The sequence below is a fragment of the Aythya marila genome, assembly GCF_965140915.1.
Source record: "Aythya marila genome assembly, chromosome: 25".
Taxonomy (NCBI): Eukaryota; Metazoa; Chordata; class Aves; order Anseriformes; family Anatidae; genus Aythya; species Aythya marila.
In genome coordinates this window covers 3,813,483-3,840,983 of record NC_139066.1, presented here as the reverse complement: position 1 = coordinate 3,840,983, position 27,501 = coordinate 3,813,483, and the positions used below count along the sequence as shown (strand labels likewise).

The 27,501-nt window shown below is 68.8% G+C and overlaps 2 protein-coding genes across 2 annotated transcripts; both read right to left on the bottom strand.

The window, feature by feature from the left end:
- Nucleotides 1-347: 347 nt before the first annotated feature.
- KCNH4 (potassium voltage-gated channel subfamily H member 4) lies at nucleotides 348-8,028 on the bottom strand (the record flags this gene model as incomplete). Its single annotated transcript, XM_082778982.1, has 12 exons — nucleotides 348-629; nucleotides 1,258-1,472; nucleotides 1,572-1,821; nucleotides 2,162-2,361; nucleotides 2,516-2,710; nucleotides 2,862-3,069; nucleotides 3,786-3,943; nucleotides 4,087-4,330; nucleotides 5,022-5,149; nucleotides 5,333-5,464; nucleotides 5,572-5,805; nucleotides 7,953-8,028. 12 exons carry the CDS (start codon nucleotides 8,026-8,028, stop codon nucleotides 348-350), a joined length of 2,322 nt encoding a protein of 773 aa, XP_082635108.1.
- A 924-nt stretch (nucleotides 8,029-8,952) lies between these two features.
- Nucleotides 8,953-27,392, bottom strand: GHDC (GH3 domain containing; the record flags this gene model as incomplete). Its single annotated transcript, XM_082779093.1, has 12 exons — nucleotides 27,078-27,392; nucleotides 26,817-26,947; nucleotides 26,149-26,725; nucleotides 25,729-25,918; nucleotides 25,575-25,646; nucleotides 25,328-25,461; nucleotides 25,128-25,216; nucleotides 14,477-16,966; nucleotides 14,163-14,366; nucleotides 13,562-13,637; nucleotides 11,597-11,706; nucleotides 8,953-9,345 (listed from the first exon to the last, which is right to left on the bottom strand). The coding sequence occupies exons 1-12, from the start codon at nucleotides 27,346-27,348 to the stop codon at nucleotides 8,953-8,955; spliced, it is 4,737 nt and encodes a 1,578-aa protein (XP_082635219.1). The 5' UTR covers nucleotides 27,349-27,392.
- Nucleotides 27,393-27,501: the final 109 nt, after the last annotated feature.

Below are 27,501 nucleotides of genomic sequence, written 5' to 3'. Positions count from 1 at the left end.
CTCCACAGCCCCGGTCCCTCCGCACCTCGGCGCTGAGCCTCAGGACGCTCCCCTTCGCCTCCTCTGCCTCCACTGCCAGCACCGGGCCTCCCTCCCTGCACCCTGCTGGGAAAACACCGCAGGTCATTGGGGACCCCCCCTTGGGACCCCCCCCAAAACCCCGTTCCCCCCCATTCTGTACCTGGCAGGGGGGAGCCCCTCGGTGCGCTGCATGTGAAGTTTTGGGCTTCCCAGGGCCCCCCAGCATCCTCGATCCCGTCCACCACTCTGGGGTGGGGAAGGGCTGAGGATGGGTCCTCGCCCCCCCCCCATTTTGCCCCCCTCCACCCTCCCGAGACCCCCCGGCCTTACCTGGGGCCGAGCTCGGGGGGTTTGGGGGCGTGCAGGGAGGGGATGAGGAGCTTGGGGGGCTTCTTGGCCCTGCTGCCCCCCACCCCTGGGAGCTGCACCGAGGGGGTCCCCGGCCCCCCCCGGCGTGCGGGGCTGCTCCTGGGGGGGGACAGAAGCGGGCGGTGGGCGGTGGGCGAGCACTGGAAGACCTCATCCTGCCCTTCCTCATCCTCCAGGATGGAGGGAAGGGGCTTCTCCGGGCTGCCACCACTGTCCGGGCGAGGCTGCGGGTACGGGGGGGGGGGGTGTCAGCAGCCCCCTCGACCCCAAAATCTCTGCCTGACCCCCCCCTCCTTCAGCGGGGCCCCTGGTATGTGGGGAGCAGCCACCAGCGGCCCCCGTGCCCGGAACGTGCCCACCTTGGTGCGCAGCCCCCCCCCCCCAGTTCCCCCCCCCCCCGGCCTTTTTACACCTATTTACGCCTCTCCCAAGCTCCGGGTGAGGCCGTTTAGGATTTAGGGAGCCCCCTCCCTGCCTGTAAAGGTCCTGGGGGCGGTGGGTGCCCCCCTGGGGAGGACCCCGGCTGCTCCGTGCCAGCGGTGCGGAGCTATTTCTGCAGCACAACGCCCCCCCCGCAGCCCCCAGCGTGCTGGGGAGGGGGTGCACGCCCTGGCTGCCTTCCCTGGGGGGTCCCCAAATCCTTTAGAGCCCCGTTCCCAAGCCTCCTGCGCTGTGAACGCTTTTGCCTGCAACCTCCATGGGTTGCATGGAGCTGAGAGAAGCCGGGACGTACGTGCACAGCTCGGGGGGGGGCAGAGCCAAAGCCCCCTCCCCAACCCCAGAGCCTCGGGACCACGGAGCGGATAAATCCCCGGCGCTGGGGACGCGAGGTCGGGAAGGGGCCTGGGAGGGAGGCCACGCACCCACCTCCACCCCGCCGCCCTCCCGCAGGTTGAAGGTCAGGTCCCGGCGGATGTCGGCCGTGAACTTGGCGGCGTACTCGGGGTAGAGCCGCAGCACCTCGCGCAGCCCCCCCAGCCCCACGTGCTGCAGGTCGCAGTAGGTCAGCGCCTTCACGTCCGCCTTGCTCTTCATCACCCGCTCCTCGCCGGGCAGCTCGGCGCCGATCAAATCCCCCTTGCCTGCAGGACAAGGGTGGGCTATGGGCTATAGGGTGAGCCCCCACCTCGTGCGAGCGGCACGAGGTGCTCCGGGAGGACTCGGGGGGGGGCAACCCTCACCCAGGATGGCCAGGACCACGTTGTCCTTCAGCACCTCGAGGGAGCCGGAGCAGACGAAGTAGTTGGCCTGCAGCGCGTCGCCCTGGCGCAGGAGGTACTCGCCGGGGGCGCAGAACGAGGTCTTGATGTGCAGCGAGAGGGAGCGCAGGCAGCCCCGGCTGGCCGTCTGGAAGACGGGCAGCTGCAGGATGTCCTTGTTCAGGTGCATGGCCACATCGGCACGCAGCTCGTCGGGGAAGTCGTGCAGCAGCTGCAGGGAGAAGGAGCCGGCGTGCCGGTGGTGCCCGGAGCTGCCGGAGGGCTTCCAGCCCCGGCACGATGGAGCAGCTCGCCGCTCAGCAGCTCTGGGTGGTAAATCCAGCCCAGCTCCGGATGATTTAAGGCTGCCTCTGCTCTATCTGCACGTCCCCGCTCCCCGTGCTGCCAGGAACCTGCCCCAGTCCTGGCTCTGAGCCCTCCAGCAGCAGGGCACGGACACAAGCAAACGTGCACGCTTGCACACCCCCCCCCCTCCATCACCACCAGCTCCGTGAGCAGGGCGGGGGGCAGCGAGGAGGCTGCTCCAGCCCTGCCCAAACCCTCCTACCGACCTCGTTGGCGTCGATGCCGTTGTTCACCGACCAGGTGGTCTGGAAGTACTCCAGCAACCTCTGCTTGAGCTGCTGGGGCAGGCGGTGGACGCGGATGAAGTCCTTGAGGTCCTTCATGCGGGTGTGGTAGAGCGAGCGGCGGGAGTACATGCGCTGGATGATGGCCGTGACGTTGCCGAAGACGACGGCGTGCATCAGCGCTGGGGGCCGGGAGGGCAGTGTCAGACCCAGGGAAGGACCAGCACCCACACGGCCACACGGGGACGAAGCGTGCCAAAAAGGGGCTTCTCCCCCAACCCCACCACCTTTTTCCGCCACGGTTCCCTGCCCGGGGTCCCCGCGTCCCCGCCTCACCCCCGATGAGCATGGTGCAGATGGAGAAGATTTTCTCGGCGTCGGTGTTGGCGCAGACGTTGCCGAAGCCCACGCTGGTCAGGCTGCTGAGGGTGAAGTAGAGGGAGGCGATGTAGGCGCTGCGGATGGAGGGGCCCCCCACCGAGCTGTTGATGTAGGGAGCCTCCAGCCTCTTGCCCAGCTCGTGCAGCCAGCCTGCCAAGCACAGCCGGGGGTCAGCGCCGGTGCTCGGCACGGCCCCCATCCCCTCCCCGATCTCCCGATCTCGCTTCAGGGTCGGGAGCCACCCAAAAATGCTGCACGCCCCCCCTCCAATGCCGCCGTCAGCGGGGACCCCGGCGCTCACCGATGTCCCAGGTGAGCGGGTCGTTGCTCTCCATCTCCGTGCGGCCGATGACGTACCAGACGCAGGCCATCCAGTGGGCCAGCAGGGCGAACATGGAGGTGAGCAGCGTCAGCACCATGGCGCTGTACTGCGAGTAGCGCTCCAGCTTCTGCAGCAGCCGCAGCAGCCGCAGCAGCCGCACCGTCTTCAGCAGGTGAACCAGCGAGGTCTGGGGAGCAGGGCACCGGGGTGAACCCGGCGGTAGGGTCAGGGAGGGGACCCCCAGCAGCCTCCCCCACCGGGGCAGGGACCCTTCGCCACCCGCCACGGCTACGGGACAGGCTGGGCAGCGCTCCCTCCCTGAGCATGGATGAAGTGGATCCTCAAAAAATGGATCCTTGAGGATCCTGGACAAAGAGCCAGACACCCTGGCTTGGGCTGGGTCGGATGCGCAGCGGTGCTGAGCTCCCCTGGGCACTCCCACCGTGCCCAAATCTCTTTCTCTGTCCGTGTATCTCTTCCCAGCACCGCACCAGGTATGAGGAGGAGCCCAGGGAGATGGGACCAGGCAGGGGCATGGGGCAGGAGCTGAGCCATAGCAGACGCTGGGCTCAGACCCTGCTGGGACAGGGACAATGGAGAAAATCCCTGGGCAGCTCAGCTCGGCTGCCTTCAGCCCAGAGGATCCCTCCTGCCAGCTGCAGCCTCAGTTCCTTGTCAGCATTTTTAGGCAACTGCTGCTTGTGCTCTCGCACCGTGGCCTCCCCTCTCAGGGCACCGCTCCCTGCCCAGCCCAGCTGCACCCCGGGCTTGGCCGAGGTCGTTTTCCTTTTTCAGGAGGCTTCCCCCGAGAGCTGTGGTCTCCGTTTTTCCCCCGCTCCCCGAGCTGGCTCCCAGGCAGACCCGGGAGCAGTGGGTTCCTACGGCAGGACCCCCGGCGCTCACCACGGTGACATTGAAGACGTAGAGCAGGTCGAAGGGCAGGGCGGCGATCAGGTCGACGAAGAACCAGGTGGCCACGTAGTGGATGCAGATGGAGCGGGGCTCGTACACCACCTGGCCCGAGTGGCTCACGTACGTCGTCCGGAAATTCAGGGCAATATCTGCCCCGGGGAGAGCAAAACAGCCCTGAGCACCCCGCTACGGCCGGGGCAGCCGGGCTGGGGGGACGGGGACCGACCCCGGTCCCATCCGGGAGCATCCTCGTGCCCCCATGGGTGCTCAGCCCCGTGCTGAGCATCCCTACCCAGGATGAAGAGCATCTCCACCGCGATGTCGCTGACGATGGTGCTGCGGGCGGCCGAGGGGCTGTCCTCCGTGCCGGTGAAGCAGACGTTGTAGGGGACGGTGACGGCCACGTAGAAGGTGGCCAGGAGGATCAGCCAGTCCCACAGGGCCTTGAAGACGCTGCAGTGGAGCAGGATGAAGCGGGCCTTCTGCACCGAGGCCACTTTGTACTCGGGGACGGACGGCTTGCTCTCAAACACGTTCTGGGGGAGCAAACGGCGGCGGTGGCACGGGGACGGCCCCGCGCTGCAGCCCCCATCCCCCTGGTTCCTGCGGGTCTGGGGTGCCCCCGGCTGACCGCCCCGATGCCACGGTGCAGGCTGTGCTGAGGTCACCCACAAAGGCAGGCACAGAGCACTCGCTTACAGCCCATTAATTAATTAATGTCGTGCTAATGCCATTAGCAGGAATCCACCAGCAGCGCCAGCAGCTGCCCAGAACGCTCTCAGGTGCAGATGAGGTTGGGGGCAGAGCCCACCAGCACCCTCTGCATGGGCAGCGATAGCTTTGGTGCCCTCCCAACCCCATCCTCTGAGGCTCGGCCTCTCCTGACTGTGCCGTGGGGACCCCGTGCCAGAGCCCCACAGCCCCAGGAGAGGCTGGAACGGGGATGGTGCCGTGGGGACACCGCTGCTCCTGCTAACGGCGCTCCCCTGGGGCAAGCATGGCCCTGCCGGAGCCTGAGCAGCTGGGTTTCAACACAACTGATCCACGAGAAGAGGAGGAGCTCCCAAAAGCTGCCAAAAGCTCTGCTTGTCCCACGGCACCACCGTCAGGACCTGCTGCAGCCTCAGGGCCGAGGGCGTTTCGGTGCCTCGGGGGGCAGCGGGATGCATGGCACGGGGAGAGCCTCCTGGGGGGAGCAGGCTGTGCTCGCAGCCCCCGGCTCCTTACCCGGTTGATTTTCATCTCGCTGCGGTCGCGCCGGGCGAACTGGGTGCTGAGCCGGTGCAGCACCGTGCGGCCCTGCCGCCGCGCCGCCCGCAGGTGCGAGCTCCTGGGCTTCTTGCTCCTCTGCTTCTCTGCAACGATGAGACGTTGTCCTGGAGCAACAGAGGGGAGCTGGGGACCCCTCCTCGCGTGGGTGGCACCACCGAGCCGGGACACAAAACCAGGCTGGGGCTGGGAACCCCTTCTCCACGTGCCCCCTGCACGCGCTGCTGGTGCTCCCTGCTCCCCGTCCCCATCCCACAGCCACAGCTCACCCTCCTTCTTGTCGCCCGGGTGGCTCTTGCCCCGGCTCTCCGTGATATCCTTGAAGGAGAAGAGGAAGAGCACCACCTCCCCCTTCTCATTCCTGATGGGCATGATGTCCAGCAGGCACCAGAACGCCGCTCCTGGGCGGGAGAGAGGAGAGGAGAGGGAAGGCAGGAGAGCCCCTGCGCTGCCCGGCACGGGGCCGAGCCCCACCAGGAGCCTCCCACAGGTCCCCAGCGCCACTCACCACCCTTCTTGTAGAAGCAGACCTCGGTCTGGCACTCCTGCTTGCTCTCCAGCACCTTCTCGACGCGCTGCAGGACGGCCTCGCTGGTGTCGGCCCCACAGAGGAAGCGGCAGCTGCACTTCTGCTGCATCACCTCGGTGCGGGCGAAGCCGGTCAGCTCGCAGAAGCCGTCGGAGCAGTAGACGATGGGGAAGCCGCGGCGGAGCTGAGCGTTGGCCAGGATGAAGTTGCTGTCTGAAAGGAGACACGGCGACCCCTGAGGGCTCGGGGCTGCACGCATGGGCCCTGCAGCCCAAGGGGGAGCACAGAAATCCCACTCCATCCATGGGTCCACGTGGAAAGAGGAGCCGGGTCTCCATCCTGCCCACAGACCCCGCTCCATCTGTACCAGGGGACCCATGGCCACCAGAGAGGCTTGCCCCATGCCCCCCTGCTCACCCTGTGGGCTAGCAGAGCTGTGGAGGACCATGCCCCATGCTGTGAACTGGGGCTGATCCCTTATCCAAGCCGGGGGATCCCAAAAATGAGCTCGTCCCCCTGCCCTGCCACCCCCAGGACCTGGAGGTCCCCGCTGGGCTGGAAGGGGAAAGACTCCGACACAGCTCCTGGCTCCGTGAGCAACGCCACCGAGCCCCGAATCGGGGCTAAGCCAGGGCAAGAGGTGCAGGGGAAACGCAGCACCCTCGTGTCACAGCACCCCGGAGCTCGCAGCCTCCCTGGAGGCATCACCCAGGAAAGCTTTTGCCAGCCCTGGGCCAGGCGGGGGCTCTGCCAGTGGGGCTGTGGGCTCAGTGCCAGCTGGGCAGATGGTTTTGTGCTTTAGCCCCAGGAAGGGTGTGCAAGGGTGGCAAGGAAGCGGGGGTGCCAGGACCCCGCAGCCTGGGCTGGGAGCTGCACACAGCTCTGGTGTGATGGGAGGCACAGCTCGACCCAGGATTAGCTTGGAGAAGCAAAAATAACTGGGAGCTGTGACTAAGGCCAGATTTTGGCTCTGGGGAGCCAGGATTACCGCGGTGTCCAGGGTGTGGTATTAGAAAAAGGGGGGGGGGGAAAGAAAAAAAGAAAAGGGGCTGGCATGGCTTGCATTTGGGATTGGCTTTGCGGTGAAGGGGGGCACAGCCCCTGCGGCAGCAGCCAGCTCCCCTGGATGAGGGGCCCAGCGGCTGCGTGGGAGAGGCAGGGTTAATTCTCACCACGTATCGCCGTGGCTAAAGCCCCTCTCCATGGCAGATAAAGCCGATAAGAGACGCATCAAACCCGCAAAGCCGGCCGCTATTTAAAAGTGCCCGTCGGAAGCAGGGTGCCGTCAGGATGCAGGATGAAAGCAGGATGCTCTCAGCCACCCTCCGTGTAACCCCCTGGTGTCGGCACACCCCAGGCTCCGAGCATCACCTTCATCCCTCCCAGCACCACAAGGTGATTTGGGGAGGCCCAGGTGATTTGGGGGAGGCCCAGGTGAATTTGGGGAGGCGTGAGGTCAGCGCCGAACACAGCCCCGTCCCCGGGTGGCTGCGTGGTGCTGCCGGAAGCTGGCACGTGGCACCCCCGCATAATCCCCTCTCCAACGTGCCAGGGCTTTAATCCCTGCTGGCCCCAGCACGGGGGCACGGACACGGGGAGGAGCCCAGCTCCCGGGGATGCTCCAGCACCTCCAGCTGTGGGAAGTGGCCCCAAAACCGACAGCGTTGGGCCCCCGTCCCACACACAGCTACCAGTGCCCACCTTTTCCAGGGCTGTAGCTCCAAGCACACAGGACGCTTTGCTCCCTCGTGGTGGGCAGGGCCCTGCTCAGCACCTGAGCTCCAGCAGCAAGGAACCGGTGCCCAGCATGGAGCTGGCTGGGGCAACCCTGGGGTCCCCAGGGGCCATGCTGGTGGCTGCAGTGCCGTGTGCCATGAGTGTGACAAGCACGCGCTGTGCCACCGAGCCATCCCCTGGCACCGAGACCCAGCTCCGGGGGCTGCTCAGGGCAGCACCCAGCCCCTTGCTCCCCTCCCCGGACTGCTCCAGGCCCGGTGCTGACCGTGCTGGGGGTGCCCGGGTGGGGTCTCTCCCCCCGGGGACCCCCGTGCGTCTCTCACCCCGGGGACCCCTCCCGGTGCGCCCAGCACCGCCGGCCGCGCCTCTGTCCCTGGTGCTGAGCGGGACCGGGACCCTCCAGAAGCACCGGCAGCGCGGCACGGGACCCTCCCGGTCACCTCGGGGGCTTCACGGCGCCGGAGAACCGAAGCCGTCCGGGGGATGGAGAGCGCGGAGAGTCGCGTCCCGATGCGCCCCGGGGGGCTCCGGTGCCCCGGGCGCCCCCCGCCGCTTCCCAAACGCCTGCCGCTGCCCGCGCCCCCCCCCCCCCTCCCCGTCGCCGTCCCGGGGCGCAGCCCTACGTGTGCCATCGAAGCGGGTGGCGATGGTGTCCAGGAAGGTGTTCTGCGGAGCCAGCAACCCCTTCATCACCGGCATGGTCCCGCCGGGCCGCCCGCCCGGGGCTGCGCCTACGGGACCGGGCACCGCCGCCGCCGTCCCGGGGCCCCTCCGTGGGTTCGGCCCCAACGCCGCCGGTTAATCCCGGCTCGGCTCGGCCCGGCCCGGTCCAGCCCGCCCCGGGGCTCCCGCTCCGCCCCCCCGCTCCGCCCCGGGCTCTGCGCGCCGCCGGCACCGGGAGGGGCTTCGGCACCGGCAGGCACGGGCGGCACCGGGAGCCGCTCGGTAGAGCCCTGCTCGGCCCCGGGAGGTACCGGGAACCGATGCACCGGGACCTGCTGGGCACCGGGAACCGATGCACCGGGACCTCCTCGGTACCAGGAACTGATGCACCGGGACCTTCCCGGTACCAGTCCACCCGGCACCAGGGGACACCAGTCCCTGCTCGGTCCCGGGACCCGGTGCACCGGGACCTGCTCGATCCAGGCTCTTTGGAAGGGGCAGGATCCGACCCCCCCCCCTTGTCACCGCAGCCCCGGGACGGGACCAGCAGCAGGACGCCAGCCCCGCTCCTGCCACTGCCCCCTGGAGAGCCCAGGGGCTGCAGCCCCTTGGCGACCCCCCCGAGGGGGGGAACCCAGCGGGGACAACCCCCAACCGGAGCCCTCCCCAGGACCCTGTTGGGGGTGGGGGAGCTGGGAGCGTGCAGGCACCCCATGCACCCACCCCGCTGCCTGCCCCAGGCAGAGCTGTGCCCCCGGCCCCCCCCCCAGAGACAAGGCAGAGCCGGGCAACCTCAGGCTACCATTTATTGGAAAAGGCCGGCGGTGCCTGCGGCGCCCTGAGCAGGCTTGGCCAGGGCCCCAAGGAGGTATTTAAAAGTGCTATTTACACCGAGCGCCGGGGCAGCGTGCGTCCCCCCCCAGGGAACCCCTCTCTGCCCCCGCAGCCCCCCCACCCAGCTCAGTAAAAGCTCTTCGCAGCTCCCCGGCTCTTGGTCACCTCCTTCCCAGCGTGTCCCTGGCACTCCCTGGGGCTGGCAGCGGTGCCCCTCAGCGCCGGCGTGGGCTGAGCAGCGGTGCTGGGGTGCTCCCCGCGCTTGCCCATGGTGAGGATGCCGGCGGCGTGGTTGCCGGAGCCGTGCAGCAGGCGGTAGAGGCGGCTCTGGAAGGCCGGTGGGACGCTCTTCCTCTTGCCCAACGTGAGGATGCCGGCGGCGTGGTTGCCCATGCCGTGCAGGAGGTCGTAGATGCGGCACGAGCAGGTTTTCTGCCGGCAGCACTCGGGCAGGTTCTGGCGGGCGGCGGCCAAGGAGCAGAGCAGGAGCAGGAGCAGGAGGCAGGCGGCTCTCTGGAGCTGCCAGGTAACGGTTGGCATCGGCGCAGGGCACCCGCAGAGCCAGCCGGGGCTGCTGCTGTGCCCCCCCCCCGGGCTGCCAGCACCCTGCTGGTGGGCTCAGCTCCCCTCTGCCCCGCTCGCTGCAGGGGCTCAGCCCCGTTCCCGCAGCACCCCCCTTCAGCGCCCCACGGCACGGCCACCACCGCACCCCTGGGCACAAAGGGGACCCCAATGCTCCTCACTTCCCCACCCCAGCCCCCAAATCCACAGCCTCCAGCAGGAGCCATGGGTATCTTCCCCGTGCCACTTACCCCTCTCCGGCACACGGCAGCCCCAGGAGCACCCTCCCCTCATCACCAAGAGCCACGGGATGAGCACCCACGCTTGGCTGACGCTGGAGCAGCGCACAGCACGCACCCAGCTCCCTCCTGAGGAGCCCGGGAGGGGTTGAGCCTCCCCCCCAGCTGCTCCTTGTCAGGTTTGGGGAGCCCCTGGGAGCCCCAAGGAACTGGCCCAGCCCTTGTGCACCCCGAGACCCCAGCCCCACAGCGCCGGCCCCACCTTGGCGTTCGGCACCTCCATCCTTCCCGGCATCTTCAGGTGGCCAAGCAGCACTGGGGCATGTCCTGCCAGGGCCGAGGAGCGCAGCTGCCCTGAGCCGTGCACCCTACAGCGGGGCTTTATAGGGGCTGCCCCCCCCGGCCCCCAGCCCCCGGCACAATAGCATTGCCAAAAATACCAGCGGGAGCAGCGGGGCTGGTGTCTGGGAGACGCGCACCCTTTGTGGCCGGTAGCTCGGAGACGGGCCAGGCCTTTCCCCTCATTTGTGGCTCTGCATTATGAGGGTGCAGCGTGGGGCTGGGGTGCACGGCGCTAATGAGGCCGTAATTACCCGAGGGACCCGCGGCCGGGCCGGCACAAAGCGGCCTGAAGGTCAGCACCGGGGGAAGCGCCGACAACAGGTCCGGTCCCGGTGGCCCCAATTAGGCTAATTACTGCCCCGAACAAAGGGGTGCCAGGCAGCCGCGTGGCTCAGTGACGTGCGGGGCTGGTGCCCCCTGAACCCGGCTGGTGCCGGTGGAAGGAGGTGGCCCCCATCCCACTTCCATCCCCCGTCCTCCTCGGTGACCCCAACCCCGGCGTGGAGAGGGAGCGGAGGGCACGGCGTGGGTCTGGCACACTTTATAAACGCTCCGCAGCCCCGGTCCGACCCCAGACCAACCCCACACTCACCGCCCGCGCCTGGGGCGTGCTCGCCCTTGGGGACAAACCCAGGGCGATTTCCCTGATGCCATAGGACACGTCTGCTGGCAGCTCCGCTCTGCAGCGGCCCCTGCGAGCTGTTCCCCAAGTGCCTGCCCAGCCCCTCTGCACAGCGGGGGGGACACGGGGACACCGGGGAGGGGAGGGGACCCCCTGGAAGCAAATCCTGCAGCCCTGAGAGCAGGACCCCGCACCTGGGGTGGCTTTTTACAAGAGGGGGATCGGGCACAGCAGGCTGGGGGTGCATGCACAAGGCCAGCGGGGTGCCAGCAGCCCCCGACGGCCCCGCAGCACGGCGCCTGCTCTGGAAGCAGATGGGGGAGATGGATGAGACCCCAGGAGCTTGGGGGGGGGGATAGGTGGGAGTAGGGACCCCCCCCAACTCCCTGCCATGCCCAGAGCTGGTCCCCAAGCGGGCACACCGCTGCGCCAACCCCGCTGCACCCTGCCCATTTTCATCCCCGTCCCAAAATGAGCCACGGGCAGGCCGGGGCTCTCTGGTCCTGGTCCCCACAAGCGGGGGCTGCTCCATCGGAGGCCCCCCCATAACCCCAGGCCGGGGGTCAGCAGGATGCCGGGGTCAGCAGGACGCCGTGTCGCCGCCTCCTTCTGCCTCGGGGATGGGTTCCAGCGGGGGGGCGCGCAGCCGGGAGGCCTCGGGCGAGGCTGAGCCGTTCCTGCCGATGCCGCAGGACTGCCCGGCATTGTGGATCTGCCAGAGGTTGTCCAGCGCCTCCGCCTTGGCGTGCTTCAGGAGGTCGGCCTGGCCCTGCCACGGGAGAGAGGGCGTCAGGGGACGTGGCCACGGGCGCACGGGGTCCCCTCGTGCCACCTCCAGCCCCCGTTTGTGCCCCAAAGCCACGGGTCCATGAGGGGCAGAGGGGAATTGCTGGGTCCAGGCGCATCCCCCCGGTGCCGGTGCCCACGTTCTTGGCACAGGGGTGGTGAGGGATGGCGGTGGTGAGGGATGGTGGTGGGGATGGCCACGGTGCCGCCCCCCCCTCACCTTCAGGACGGTGATGTTCCAGGCGAAGCTCTCCAGCGCCTTCTGCAGCTTCCGACCCCGCAGCCCCTCCTTGGCCTCGATGCGGTGCAGCTCCTTGTGGAAGTCCATGCCTGGGCACGGGGCACACAAGGGGGGTCACACGCTCAGGGCCACGGGATACGGGGACAGCCACCACCCGCAGGGGATGGGGACCGGCTGCCTTTCTGCTGTGGCCTCCTGGGCTCCCCAGCTGGCCACCACGGGTGGTCTCGGCAGCCCCGAGCCCCCTCCATTTGGGGAATGGGGTCCCAGCACAGCCCCCACCACCCTCAGCGGGTTTGGATCCCAGGGGACGTGGGGTCTGGACGTTCAGCGGTTACCCCAGGGGGCAGATACACGGCTCCTGCACGCTGCAGCCCACCTGGGGGGGCACAGAGCGGGGACACCACCCCCCCCCCCCACCCCGTGCCGTAGCGCAGGCCCCCGCGCCGTGCACCGCGTGATGTCCTCGTGAGCGGGTGCTATATTTACCCCTCCCTGACGCAGCACCGGCTCCCGGCCCACACGAGGGCTCCCACACACTCCTGCTCGCCCCCGTGCTGTCAATCAGCTCGCCCCCACCCCGCACCCCCAGCCCTGCCACCAGCACCCCCAGATCCCCCCCCCCCCCCCCCGGTACCCAAAACCGTGCCGGCACCACCGAGGCTCATCCGCAGCGCAGCCAGGGGGGGTGAAAGCAGTGAGCAGCGCCCAGGAATGGGGGTCAGGGTGGCAGCCCCCCAACGTGGGGGGGTCGGCAGCGGCAGCAGCACACCCCAAAGACCCCTGCCCTCGTGCAGGACAGGGGGCACGGGGGCAATGCCCACCCCCAACAGCCCAACGGAGGGGTTCCTGCGGCCAAAGCGGTGCCGGCGGGCACAGAGCCCACCCGCAGCCCCCCCAACCTCCCTCTCTGGCGCTCCCCCCCTCGTCGCTGGCAGCGGCGGCGGAGCCGAAAGCCAAATGCTCGGCGAGGTTTCCGGGCTGCCGAGCCGCCAAGGAACAAACAGGGCTGCTGGCAGCGAGGGTTGGCACCCGCTGGGGGTGGCAGAGCGGGGCCCCCTCCTTCCTCCCCGGCCCCTCCAGCTCCTGGCAGCTCTCCCAGCCCCGCGGGGTGCCCACAAGAAGCAGCGGGGGCCGGCAGAACCCCGTGCACCCCGCAAGCATCCAAGGATGCCCCTACAGCACACGGGGTCCCGGTGCACCTTACTGGGAGCACGGGGACGTGCTGGGAGAGGGGTTGGGGTCCTGGGCAGCTGCGGGTGCAGGGGGCAGGATGGGACGGGGGGGGGGGGGACCGGGGCAGGCTGCCAGCAGCACCTGCCTGTGTGGGTTCAGCCATGTGTCTTTGAAGTCATAACATTCAGTTGCCACTTCTACCGTCAGCCCCAGTCTGTTATTTCTGATGCTAATTATATTCCGGCGTTTGGCAGCTAATGACTCTTCTCCGCTTCCTCATCAGCCTCCTCCGCTCCGCTCGCTCCCTCCCCGCCCTGCCCGCGCAGCCCCTGCAGCCCCCCGTCCCCAGCAGTGCTCCCCCAGGGTGGGGGGACACACCACAGCCCCTGCAGCCCCCCATCCCCAGCAGCGCTCCCGCAGCCCCTGCAGCTTCCCACTCCCTGCCCTCTCTCCTTGCAGCGAATCCAGGACGTGGGGAAATCACAAAACTGCCCCCCTCCCGATGGAAATCTCCCCCCACAGCAGCCGGGTGCTGACCTCCACCTGCAGCACGCACCCACCCGGGGCACCCCCACGTGCAGCCCTTGCCCCCCGCCACGCACGGCAGCACGCTTGGCGCTCCCCGTGCACGGATCCGGAGCCTGGTGCTGGATTGCTCCGATCCCTGCGGGGACACCCATCCCCGGGGGGCTCGGTGACATGCCCCCCCCCCATTCCTGGCACCCTTGGGACGTGTTCCAGCTCTGGGGTCACCCCCCCAGCACCCACCTGCCTGCTGCGCCTGGATGAGCTTGCTGTGCACCGCGTCGGCCGACTCGATCAGCGTCCGGCTGGTCTGGATCATCTGGGGACAAGAGGGGCAGCGCGAGGTGCTGAGCACCCCCCCAGCACCCCAAATCCCACCCCACGCACCCTGCCTGTGGAGCAAATGGGGAGAAAAAAGGGGGTGGGAGAGGGGTTGGCTGGGGGTCCCCCTGGCACGGCGCAGCCAGGTGCAGAGCGGCCAGCGCCTGGCGGGCGGCCAGGTCCCCCTGCAACACAAAGGAAGGAAGCGGCTCCGGGCTGCGGCTCTTAATGGGATTCCTCCCCCCCTGGGCGGCCCCGCAGGATGCCCCGCGAGCCAGATGGGGTCTGCGGGGTCCCAGGTTTGTGGGGTCCCAGGTTTGTGGGGTCCCAGGTCTGCGGGGTCCCTCGGGGCATCTCCCAGCCGGTCCCCCCCTGCCCTGCGATGGATCCAGTGATTTTGGGGGGACCCCATCCCGGGGCCGCCCCATGCGCACAGCTGTGGGCGAGGCAGGATGGTGCTACTGGTGCTACTGGTGCTGCTGGTGCCATCGGCCCCGCGGAGCGTCCCTGCGCCCCTGCTTACCGTCTCGTAGGCGGTGAGGACCTTGCGCAGCAGGTCGGGGATGGGGCCCTGCGCCTCCATGGCGGGGTACTGCTCCGCCAGGTTGAGGGTGACGCTGGGCGCGCTGTCGCTGTGCAGCAGCCACGCCGCCACCGTCAGGATGCACTGCTTCATGTTGGCGGCGGGCGTCAGGCCGCACAGCTCCTTGAAGGAGACCAAGGCGTTCTGCGGGCAGAGACCGGCGGTAAGGGATCGGGAGCACCCCCGGGAACCCCTCCCAGCCCTGCACCGGCCTCCTCCCCAAAAACCCGCCGTGCCCCTACCGGCTCCGGTACCTGCACGTTCTCCCGCAGGTCGGTGGCCTCCCGCAGGGGCTGGGTGGCCGTCCGGAAGACCTCGTCGATGGCCTTGATGCCAGTGGCCTTGGTGGAGGTGTATTCCCGCACCCGGCGGCCCCGACGCCCCGCCAGCCCCCGGCGGTGCCCCTTGCCCCCGCCGCGGCGGTCGGTGATGGCCACGTGCACGAAAAGGGTGGCGTGGGGCAAGGGCTCCCCGGCCAGAGACTGGAGGGGGACGTGGCGGTACCCGGGCTGCAGGCACTCGAAGGGGATGGTGTACTGGGCGATGAACTCGTCCCCGATGTAGTCGTCGTCCAGCACGACGAAGCGCAGCACGGCCAGCTCGGGGAGGTTGATCTGGAACTCCAGGCTCTCGTCGAAGACGGGGTTGTCCCCGCTCTGCAGGGCCGTCTTGGTGCGGTGCTCGGCGCAGTCGGCCGGGATGCCGTGGATCTCGGCGCAGACGTAGGGCTCCACCACCTCCCCCTTGGCCCCCGAGCCCTTGGGCTTGGGCAGGTTCTGCCCGCTGATGACCTTGAGGTGCAGGAGCTGGGCGGGCACCCCAGGCAAGGAGTCCTTGGCATTGGCACTGAAGTAGGAGACCTCCTCCCGCATGATGGCGGGGCGCAGGACGTAGCCGCAAGCCCCGTTCTGCCGGAACCAGCCCGCGTTCAGGTCCATCATGAGCCCCGGCGTCTGGTAGTTCATGGCCACCATCTGGCAGCCGCACTTCCAGAAGTCCTGCGGGTTCATGTTGCTGGCGTCGATGCGCATGGGGCTGGGGTAGACGCGGGAGAGGAACCGCTTGTTGTAGCTCACCAGCTCCGCCGGGCACTCGTTGGCGAAGCGGCCGGCCTCCACCTCGCTGAAGGAGCACATCTCCCAGTAGCGCTGCCCGCGCCGCGAGCTCTCGAAGTCCTGGAAGGGGACGGCCTGGCAGAGGCTCACCAGCTCCGACAGCTCCCGGCTGAGCCGCGCTCGCCGCGGGCCCCCTCCCTCCGCCACCTCCCGGTCCTCCTGGCCCAGCCTCCGCGCCAGCTCCCAGCCTTCCTCCTCATCCGACACCTCCCCTTCGCTGTCCTCGCAGCCGGCCGGCAGCTTCTTGCCCTTGATGAGGATGCGGCCCTTGAGCTGCTCCGGGGAGGGCAGGTAGGAGGCGGCGGGGTCGGGGGGCTCCAGGTAGAGCTTCTCGCCCAGCGTCTTGCGCAGGCACTGGGCGGCCAGGCGCTGCTGGGCGGCCGAGCAGCGCACCACCAGGCAGAGGATGAGGGGGTAGGCGGAGGCGGTGAAGGCGTGCTGGTCGATCAGCCCCACCACGGTGCGGAAGGGCACGCAGGAGGCCCCCGAGGGGCTGGTGTAGACCACGGGCTCGCCGTCGGGGCCGTCCCACAGCACCAGCTCGATGCTGCGGCAGCCCAGCCCCAGGGCGCTGATGTAGCCGCTGATGTCCGAGCGGCCCCAGAAGTTGTCCTCCAGCAGGCAGGCGCTGTGGGCAGAGCTGATGTAGTAGTGCGAGAGGGGCTGAGCCATGTCCTGGCACACCTTGCGGTGCTGCGGGTCGAAGATGGAGCAGTCAGAGGAGAGCAGGTAGCGGGTGAAGCCGTCGATGGCCAGGTAGCCCTTCTCCCGGCCCTCCTTGGAGGGCTCGTACTTGCTGACGATCTCCAGGCACTTCTCCTCCGTCACCCCCTCCATGCCCTGCTCCACCTCCAGGAACATCAGCAGGTCCTTGAGGCCCAGGTACTCCTTGTTGCTGGAGAACTGCACCAGCAGGAAGAAGATCTCGGGGCGGGTGCAGAGCTCGCAGTACGCCTCCACGAAGAGGTCGCAGGCCACCTCCGCGCCGGGGCGCTCGCTGGCTTTCTGCAGCTCCTTGAACTTCAGCTCGATGGTGGACACCTTCATGCCCGGGTTGAGCGCCTTGATGAGCTGCACGGCCCGGGCCACGGGGATGCGGCCGGACTTCTCCAGGTCGGCGAGGTCGAAGACGGAGGAGATCCAGGAGGTCCGCAGGCTGGGGTGGCCGGTGCCTGGCGCCTCGGGCGTGTGCTTCCCGTAGGACACCAGGTACCGCAGCCCCATCACCCAGGCGCTCACCACGTCGGCCGAGCTGGCCACCAAGTCCAGGGACTCATAGTTGTCTCCGTAGATGATGGAGAAGGCGCACTCATCGGGGAACTGGTCGGAGAGGCCGTTGCTGCGCAGGATGGGGGTCTTCTTGCCCACCCGCACCTCTTTCACCGACTTGATCTCAATCTTGGCCTTCTCCGAGTCCTTCTTGGAGGGCTCCCAGCGCACGGAGCGCATGTCGGCGTCCAGCACGAAGAAGCGGCTGTACATGCGGGAGTTGGAGCGCACCTTCTTCAGCTCGCAGCCCTCCAGCATGAAGGAGATGCAGGCGGCCGTGCTGTTGATCTTCCGGTCGTTGGGCATGGTGCTGAAGGACACCGTCTTCTTCTTCTGCATGGGGCGCTGCCGGGAGCCGTCCTACCAAGGGGGAGAAGGGGGCAGAGCCATCAGAGCCACGCACCGTGCGCCCACCCGTCCCCCCCGGGCTCCCCATCCCAGCTCCGATGCGCAGCGAGGAGCCTGGGGATGCCCCCACGTCGTGCAAAGCCCAGCCTGGCCCCACTGGAACCTCTCCCCCCTCCATCCCAAAGGCCGGGAGCTGGCTCCAGCCGGGGCCTCCCCCACTGCCGGGCTTATTTTAACTCCATGTTCCTTCCTTCCTTCCTTCCTGCTCCCGGCCGTGAGCCGGATCCTTCCCCACTGCTCGCTCACCCCCTGGGGCACGGCCGTGCACAGGCACGGTCCCCATCGTCATGGGGTCTGGGGACACCGGAGGGGAAAGGGCCTCATGGAAGGACCCCCCCCGTGCCCACACCAGCCCCACACCCACAGAGGGGCACAGCCACGGCCCCCCCCTGCACCCTCGGGACACCAACAGGGGGAAAAAAGGCTCCCCCGAGGCGGGGAAGGGGAGACCCTGTTACCAAAGGGGTCGGAGGAGGCGGGGGATAGGGGGAACAGCAGGGCTGGGAGCATATTATGGGTTGGATTTCATTAAGTAGTGCAGCAGGGAGGAGGTTTAATCCATTTCTTCAAGATTATGGTGAGTCACCTCTAATCTGGTGGTGCCTCCGGCACATGCAGGCTCTTCCCAGCTGCCAGGGCTTGGGGACTGTGGGGTGTCCCCTCCGGCACCCTGAGAGCTTTCACACCTCCATGGTGCAGCTGTCGCAGCCTGGGCTAAGAGCCCAGGCACACATTTCGCGGTGTTTCACCTCAAAAGGTCTGGATTTACCCTGGTGGGGACAAGCAGCAGCCAGGGGCAGTCACACAGGCAGCCAGCTCCAGCCACGGGTGCGCAGGGCGCAGCACCCCAGGGGAAAGGGGCGAAGGGAAGGGGAAACCAGCTCTAGCCCCCAGCCCCATTTTAGAGCTGGCTGGATGCTGCCGGGTCAGAGGGAAACACCACACCGGCCACATCGAGGGACCCAGCCCAGCCTCTGCAGGATGGGGAGACAGGCGCAGGGCAGGGCTCGGGTGGGAAATCCCCCTGGCACGGTCACCCCAGGGCCGAGCCGCCGTGCCGGGTGCGGAGGGTTCAGCAGCAGCCCCGCGAGGATGGACCCGGCGGCTGAGCCATCTGCACCGCCACCACGACGCTTCCTGCGAGCAGCAATCTGAGCGCGCCACTGCCTCGCGGCACCAGACCCGGCCCCGCGCCCGCCCCGCTGGCGGGGTGACCGCTGGCAGCGGGCAGCACGGGGCAGGACCCGCACCCGCACCCCTCCGTGCCCGCACCCCACCCCGGTGCGCACCCCACCCCTGCAGCGGGCCCCAGAGCAGAAAACAGGAAATCCATCCGGAAAGGAAACGCGGGGCGGGGGGCCTGCTCGCACCCAGCGGCCGCCGGGACCTGCCTCCAGCTGTGCCGGAGCCTGCCCTCGCCCACCGCAGCCAGCCGAATCCACCCCTCCCTCCAGCACCGGCTCCTCTCCCACGGCCGGCGAGCCCTCGGCGCGCGCCGCAGTGCCCGAGCATCTCCCGGTGCCTCCTGCGGTTGAACGCGTTCGCACCTCGCCCCTGCAGCCCGCTGGGTTCAGGCAGAGGGAGAGAAAAGCCGCTGCTCGCAGGCAGCCCCTTGTGCTGGCGTGCTCCAGGCTGGCTGCCCCGGGGACGCTCGGCGAGGCGCGGGTGCGAGCGGCGCAGGCAGAGCTCCCCAAGGTGCTAAGTAGGTCAGGAACGGAGGCAGGAGAACGCGGCGCCTGGAGTCGGGAGAGTCCCTGCCGCTGCCCACGGGGAGCACGGAGGGGCCCGGCTGCAGGGCACAGCTCTGGAGAGGGGCACGGTGCACGCTGTGCTGCCGCTCACATCGTGCCCGCGCAGCCCAGCTCGACAGAGGGGCGCTGCCAAACCCCACGCCGCCGGCGATGCTGCCCACCATGCCCACAATGCCTGTGCCAACACCGAGTGCTGGCAGCCGGCTGGGCACAGACGGCGCGTCCTAACCCCGCTCCCTGCACCCTGCCCAGCTCGGCGGCGCGTGCTCAGCGCCACTTTGGCCAATTACCCCCCTGTGATTAGTGCCCTGGCGAGCACGGCAGCCCTAATCCCAGCCGCCGCGTGACCCCGCTCGTTACCCAGCCCACGGGGATGCGCCCATCGGGCCACGGATCTGCCGTGCTGCCCCTCCCTTCCCGGTATCCCCGGGGGGTTCTCCATGGGCGCAGAGGCTTCTGATGGCAGGAGGTAGAGAAACCGAAAGCCTCTGGGGCTGAGGTGCCTTGGAAGGAGCTTTGCTGCCCGGCGGAGGGGAAGAGGACGCTTTGTCCCCACGGGGCTGTTCCCACGTCCCGTGCCCCACTTGTCCCACCAGCTGCCCCGGTCCCAGGGGGAAGAGCTGGGATGTGGGCAGGCAGCAGCGGAGCGGAGGCAGCGGGAGGCCAGGCACAGCCAGGGCTTTTCTACAGTCGTTTGTTCCCTGCCAAGAAGACAGAGAGTGACACATCCACTCCCCGCGGCACCAGCTGCCGCTACCCAGCGAGGGGCTGCTGGAGCCCGGGCCCCGTGCGGAGGCACCGGCTCTGTTCCTGGGGCTCGGGCAGGAAGGGGATGGCCCCACTCATGGGGGGCAGGACAGCAGGGTGCTGGGGAAGGGCCACATCCTGCGGCGGGGAGGGACAGACCCGGTACCCCCCCACCCCCAAGGCCTCCTTCCAGCATCCTCCCTACTCACCAGCCCCCCAAACTCTTCTGCTTCCAGCCTGGAGAAGAAAGCAGGGAACAGGTCCTCAAGCCAGGATGCAGGGACAGCAGCCTCCCCGCTCACCATCCCGCACGAAACCGCTCTCTGCAGTCCCATCGCTGCACGGGGCCAGCTCCAGCACCACCCCGTACTGGTCCCGAGCTCCCCCGGCCCCAGCACGGCCGCTGATTCTACTTTCAGATTCACTCCTCCAGCCTTTTCTGGAAATCCCATAAAATAACAGAGCCTGCAGCTCTTCCCACATGTGCTTCCACTTAGTCAGCAGCCGGTCTCTGCCCGTCCCGCTGCCCCACAGCCCGCAATCTGTGCCCGTGGTCCAAGCTGGGGGCACAGAGTCCCCCCCAGCCCTGATGGGCACAGCGGGGCGACGGCTGCGACGCCGGAGCAGAGCCCCACAGCATGGGAACAGCCTCAGCACCCCCCAGGGATTTGGGGCCAAACAGCTGCTCCCCGAGGTCCTGCCAAGCACAGCCCCTTGGGGGCAAGGACACGGGGTTCTGTGGGAACCCAGACCTCCTGGGGGGCCCCTGGGACCCTTCTCGATGCCACCACCCTCTCGCCAGCTGCTGTGCAGAGCCCTGGATGGGGTTTTGGGGAGGAAGCAGCTCCCTGCTGACCGTCCCCATGAGCTGGGGCAGAGCCAAGGCTTTGGGGTCCCTGCTGCTAACGGGACTGGAGGAGGACAGGCTGTCCCCTGTCCCCGCTGAGGGATGCAGGAGCCTCCCCGGGGACACAAGCAGGACTGCTGCGTCCAAAGGGGAGCGGCAGAGGAGGGCGAGCAGCTGGTGCCCACGCAGTCCCCCGGGCAGCGCGCCCACCTCGCTGTCCCCACAGCCTCACCCGATGGAGGGGCTCAGCCCAGTTGGGGTCCAGGGGAACTCAGGGCTGTGGGATCCAGCACCGTGGAGAGATGGGGACCTGCAGCAGGGAAAGATGAAGCCCAGAGGGTCTCAGAGACGTTCAGTGGACCAGAAGGGGTTGGGGGACACCGTCCCACGTTGGCATCCTCCACCACCAGCACCCTCAACCACCGGCACTTGCTCTGTGCCACCCGACCTTCCCTTAAGGCCAAATCCTGCGGTGATGCACAGCGGGGATGGGGGGAGGCACCCAGCGGAGAGGCAGGCGAAGGGGAGCAGCAGCCCTGCCACATTTGCCTCCAGCCTGCACAGCGCCCTGCAGCCTGCAGTGGAGGCAGAGCCTGGGCTGCAGGGGGGGGACAGGAGACCCCACGAGGTCCCCAAACAAACCGGGCACACACAGCACACTGGCACGGGCTTTTGTGGCTGCAGGAACCCGGGGAGGTCCCCTCAGCATCCCGGTGTGGGGCACAGCCCGGCCACCCCGCAGCGGTTTGCAGCAGGAGCCCCGCCAGGGGTAGGGGGTCCCCAAAAGGCACCCGACGCCCCCCGCCCAGGTCTCTGGGGCACGAGGCCAGGGCTGGGCGAGCAGCAGGGGAACAGCCCCCACGCGGGGTATTAATAGTACCGGAGCTCTACCGGCTTAAAATAGGCTGCCAGGAGTGGGGAGGCGGGTCCCGGGCGGACGCGACCTATTGTGTCAGCGAGCAACGCCGACGTAAGCACAATTAGGGGGGCTGATTTAGAAAAAACACACATGTGACCCCCTGCCCACCAGCATGGGGGGGTCCAGAGACCCCCCCCCAGACCCACAGCACCCTTGGTCCAACCGTGGCTCGGCTCTCGGGAGGTCACAGGAGCTGGGCCCAAGGCTCAGCGCAAGGGAACGCAGGAAGATGCTCAGGAGCAGGCAGCACCCATGGGTGCCCCCACGCAGGAGGGGGTGATGCTGCGATGCGATGCCCATCGCAGGGGCAGCGTGGCCGTGCAGGGAGCCCACAGGGGGGGCAGGGGGGGGTTACGTGGGGGCGATTCCCAGCCGGGCACAGAGGACAGGCCTGGCCTGGGGAGCGCACAAAGGGGTTTGCCCTTGGGGGACCCAGGCTGCCGGCAGGGCGAGGGGACGCGGTGCCAGCGCCGGTGGGAGCAGCACCCAGCACTGCACCAGCACCCAACCGGGTGGCATCCCCGGCCCTAAGCGCCCACCAGCCGGAGGGAACCGGGGGCAGCAGCTCCCCGCCACCGCCCCTGGACCCCCAGGGATGGTGTGGGGGCGCTCCGAGGGCACCGGGGGCTGCGGGAACCGGCGCAAAACCGGCTCCGGGGAACCTCCGCTCGCTCCGGCCGAGCTGGGCTCCGAAACACCGAGCCCCGCGCAGGTGCCGGCGGGTGCCCGGGGTTGGGGGCGAGCAACCGGGGCATCACCCGGGGTAGTGCGGGGAGGGGGGGTGGGGGGAGGTGAACCGGGAGGAACCGGGAGGAACCGGGAGGGCTCGGGGCAGGGCGCGGGCTCTCACCTTCATGATGCTGGCGCGGGGCGCGGCGGGCGCGGGGCTCCGCTCCACCGAGTCCTCGCGGCTGCTGCTGCCCGAGCCCGAACCGGGGCTGCCGCCACCGCCGCCGCCGCCGCCGCCGCCGCCGCTTCGGGGCCCGTTGGGCAGCGGCACGGCGGGGCGGGGCGAGCCCGGCGGCGGGGCGCCCCGGGGCCCCTCCGCCATCCCCGCCGCACCAGGGCAGCGGCCGCCGCGGGGCCCCGGGCGCCCCGGTGCCTGCGCCCGCCGCCGCCGCCGCCGCCGCTGCTGCTGCTGCTGCGGGCTCGGTGGCGGAGCTGGAGGGAGGCGGGGACGGGCCGGGGCCGGGGCCGGAGGCGGAGACGGAGACGGCGCGGTTCCCCCCCCCCTCCTCCTCTTCCTCCTCCTCCTCCTCCTCCTCTTCGTCCTGCCCGCCCCGGGCTGCAGCGGCGCACGGTGGAGAGCGGGGCCGGGCACCGGGCACCGGCACCCCCAGGGCCTCCGCCCAGCGCTGCAGCGCATGGGCTTGGTGGCCGCCCCAAAGCGCCGGGCCCCCGGCCAAGGCTGCACCCGGCAGCTTGGTCCTAAATGAGCCTGCAAGCTGGTACCCAAAGCCAGCCCCGTACCCAAAGCCACCCTGGCATCCTGCAGCCTGGCGCCCAAACCCAGCCCGAATCTTGCAGCCTGGTGCTCAAATCGACCTTGCACCCTGCAGCCTGGTACTTGCATCCTTGCACCCTGGCATCCTGCAGCCCAGTGCCCAAACCCTGCCCTGTCCCCAAACCCAGCCCGAATCTTGCAGCCTGGTGCTCAGACCGACCTTGCACCCTGCAGCAGGGTACCTGAAAGGAGCTTGCAGCCTGGCACCCTGCAGCCTGGCGCCCAAACCCAGCCTGCATCTTGCAGCCTGCTGCTCAGATTGATCTTGCACCCTGCAGCCTGGCACCCAAACCCAGCCCACACCCTGCAGCCTGGGGCTCCGATCGACCTCGCGCCCTGCAGCCTGGCACCTGAAACAACCTCACACCCTGCAGCTCGGTGCAATGCCCACCCCAGCGCCTTGCTCGTCCAAGCAGGGGGGGCTCGAGGCTTTGCTGCAGGGCACAGCAGGGCCCCCAGGAAGGGCTGAGGGCGTGCACGGCACAGGCAGAGGGATGAGCAGCGCCGCGGGGCTCCCCAGGCTGTGCGCTGCTCTCTGCCAGCACCGGGGAGCCAGGAGCACCCCAGAGACCTGCCAGAGCCCAGCTTCACCCCTCTGGCCTTTATCCTGCACCCACCAACCCTGCTTTCCACCAAGCTCTGCCAGCACCAGGCGCACCTGATGCACGCCGGCCCAGCACCAGTGTCCCTGCTAGGGCAGCAACCCCAAACCCTCCCCGGCCACGCCATTTCTCCCCTGCTTGCAACAGGAATTCTGCTCCAGGCTTTTCTTCCAGCAGGGGATGGGAGGGAAGGAGCCTTTGCATGATTCTCCTCCCTGGCAGGGAGGCTTTGGCTGCACCATGGGGGATGCTTCATGCCTGCCTTGTTTAAGACAATGTCTTCTGCCAGAGGCCCTGCTCGCCCCCACCCCGGTAACAGCTGCCTGCACAGCAGGCTCCCTAAGCACCACGGCTCAGAAGCCCTTAAAATAAACCTTAGCGAGCAGGAGAAAGGACCAGTCCCCGCCACGTGTCCCCACCAGACACTCCCAGAGCCCCAGGACAGACGCTGAACTGGTTAAATATTCATGGCTGACCCTTCCCCAGGACCGAGAGCAAACAACGGCAACTTCTCCTCAAAGCGGATGGTCGGGGTCGTCATCAAGAATCTCTTAACGAGGATTAGAAACGTACTATAAAAAAAAAAATCAATCCCAGAGCGCTGCCCTTTGTTTATGTTTGAGAGATAATCCTCCTTTATTTTGCTTCTGTTCTTTAAAAAAAACATTAAAAAAGCCCTCGCTGGAGCTGATTGTTCCCGAAGCAGTGGACAGGGCTGGAGCCAGGCGGAGGGGCTCCTGCTGCCACCGCGTGCCCTGCCTGGGACATCCATGCCAGGGGACAAAATGCCACCGGGCCCCGGGGCTCCCCAGCTCCTGGGGAGGTTTCTGCTCTCACCCCTGTGCTGCCCACGGGCTGTGAGCACCGAGGTGGCCCTCGGGAAAGGCACGGGCACCTGCCCCTCTGAGGGCCAAGCCTGGCACATCCAGAAAGCCCCCGGGGATGCCCACCCATGCCCACGGTCCCCTTCTGTGCTCCCAAAAAGTCCGGAGAAGGGCCAGCAGCGGGCTCCAGAGGTGTGGCAGTGGGCACCGGGTTGAGTTTGCCACCTCCATCTGCTCCGCTCAGCCAAACCCCGTGGGGCTGGGTGCCCTCGCCCCCGCTAGGGATGCGCCCTGGCCCCGATCCCTCCCCGGCGGGCGCACACCAAGCAAACCCCGGGCTGCCCTTAGGAGATAACGGTGCTCTGGATGACCGCCAGCAGCCGCTCCTCCCGCAGGACCCTGGGCATGGGGACAGGGGAGCCCAGGGCCTCCCGCAGCTGGGCGAAAGCCCCAGCCCCCACCAGGTGCAGGCGCAGGGGCCCGATGCTGCCCTTGAAGCGGAACGATTTATAGACGGGGAAATCCTCCTGCAGGCAGTGGTCCAGCTGCAGAGAGACAGGGAGGAGGAGGCCCTCACAGGTCCTAAAACCGTTTTCCCTACAGAGCAGCTGCCACCCTCCCCGTAACACCCTGACCCCCCAGACCTCGCCGCTCCAGGGAAGCAGCCCCTTTGCCAAAAGCCCTCCTGCACAGCCGTGCCCATGCACCCCCCCCCTGCATGCAGCAGCCCCACGGGCACTGCCTGCAGCCTCCTGCAGCCAGCACGGCTCAGCAAAGCTGTTCCCGAGGTGCCCAGGCTGCCGGCGAGCACTGCCACCGCGTGGCTGCGGGGCTGGCAGGGGGCAGGCAGGGAGCAGGCAGCAGGATCTGCAACTGCCTGCAGCCAGCAGAGCCCCCAAAACCCCGAGCCCCCCCTTACCTTGTAGCGCTGCCCCTCCGACAGGTCCCTCAGGCCCTGCAGCTCCACGAACACCTCGTAATGGGGGGCGCAGACCCCCGAGGAGGCGCCTGCAGCAGTGCCACGAGCACGTTAAAGCCACCCGCAGCCCCCAGCCCGGCTTGGGTGGTGCTGGCAACATTTCGGGGTGACCGGTGGGGCATTTTTGGGGGGTGACTCACCCAGCAGGGAGCTCTCCACGCAGACATAGTCGATCAGGCGAGCGCCCGGCCACATGCCCACGGCACGGCACAAGCTCTGGCAGAAGCGCTCCTCGGGGATGCTCTCGCCCCGCACGCTCAGCACTTGGCTCTCCCTGCCAGTTTGGGCACGGGTGGGTGCCCCGTGCCGGGGGTGCCACCAGCACCTGCCCTGCACAGAGACACCCCCCCCCCCCCGGTGAGGGATGCGGAGCTGGGGTGTCCTCACCTGCGCACAGGTTCCACCACGGGACACTGCTTGTTGAAGCCGGCCACCCTCAGCACCTCTCCGGCACGGCACCTGCGCAGGCACGGGGAGCGTGAGGCTGGTGGGGGGTGGCACAGGGCGTGCAGACCCCCCCCCCGGAGCATGGCAGCAGCACCTGTACTCCCCGGGCCGGGCGGTCAGGACCAGCCTGTACTCCCGTCCCTCCCAGAGCTCGCCCAGCAGCACCGTCCTCTGCTCCTCCTCATCCTCAGCCGGGCAGGGCAGGAACTCGCAGAAAGCCCAGTTGGGGCACAGCAAGAAGCGGGGCTCTGGCTCCTCCGGCCATAGGTTGACACCGAGAAGGGCTGGAGACAGGGTGGCACCAGTCAGTGTGACCCCCCCAGACCCCCCTCCCTTCTCACCCCCTCCAAGAAGAGAGCAAGGCACGGCTTTTTTTGGAGAGCTGAGAGATCTCTGTGGGGCAGGACGCTGCACGCAGCGAGGCACCCACCCCTGCCAGGCTTTGCGCTGCCGCACGACAGAGGTCCCCAAATCAACGTCCCCACGGGGACAGCCCTGCTCGGGCTGCACTCACCTCCTGCCGCCCGGTAGAAGGGGCAGTACAACGGCAGCCCCTTGCACTCGGCCTGGCGCAGGGCGTCGAGGTAGAGCCGCTCCCCGCCGTGCGCCGTCCCCACCACCACCACCTGCAGCCGCGGCCACAGGCGCTGCGCGATGCCCTCGAAGCCCCGGGCGCACTCAGCCCGCAGCTCGGCCGCCCGGGCGGCGTCAGGGACCAGCAGCTCCTGCAGCCGGCCCCGCAAATCCTCGGGCAGCCCGTTTTGGGGGCTCAACCTGCCCAACGCCAGGTCCTGGGCCAGCTCGGGCCAGCCGGAGCGCAGGGTCGCCAGCGCATCGTGCAGCTCGGAGGCCAGCCCGGCCTCCAGCACCCGCAGGGAGCGCGCCCGCAGGGCGAAAAGCAGCTGCACCCGCAGGGCTGCCGTCCTCGAAGGCAAAGCCCCCGCCTCGGGGGGCGAGCAGTACAGGGTGGGCAGGGGCCAGCCCGCCGGGGCGCGGGGGCGAGCGGGTGCCCAGCTGAGCAGCGCGGTGCTGCGGGGGGCCAGAGCCTGCGGGAAGGCGGTGTGGAGGGCGTCCAGGTAGAGCAGGGACCCCTGCGTGGGGAAGAGAGGTGAGGGATGCAGGGTGCTGGGCACCGTTCTGGGGGGGGCCGCGCTCCCCTCGGCAGCCCGGCTGCCCCCCTACCTGCAGCGGGGGCTCGCAGCTCCAACAGCCCCGGAGCAAAGCCCAGAGGCTCAGCGGTGCCACCGCGTCCCCCTGCTCCCCATCAGCGCAGCCCCCCGTTAGGGGGTGACGCTCCCGAAAATCATCCGACCCTGCGAACAGACGGGGCGGGCTGAGACGTGCATCCCACAGACCCCCCCCAGAACCCCAAAACCCCAAAACCTCAATTCCCCACTGCTTCTTAACCCCTCCCGGCCCACCCTAGCCCCCCCCCGGGCTCACCCTGTGCCGTGCCGGGGGGCAGCAGCCCCCGGAGCCGCCGCTCCTGGCTGTGGCGCACGTCGGTGCCCAGCACCTCCAGGCGGCGCCGGTGCCACCGCGCGGCGCGGCGGAGCGCGGCCAGGAGCAGGCGGGGGGGTAACGGGGGGGGCCCGGGCAGCACCGCGCACACGGCCACGGCCACGGCCACCGCCAGCAACAACCCGGTAGCCACCGGCAGGAGCAACCCGGGGGCCACCGGCAGCAGCATCCCCGGGACCGTCGCCAACAGCATCCCGGGGGCGCAGCGCAACCGGAGACCCCCCCCCAAAACCCAGCACCGCGCCGCCGCCGCCCCCGGGACCCCCGCCCCTTGTCGCTGTGCTTTCCCCCCCCCTTCCAGCCCCGTATCGGACCCGTTAGCACCGGGTCTGCCCCCCCCCCAACC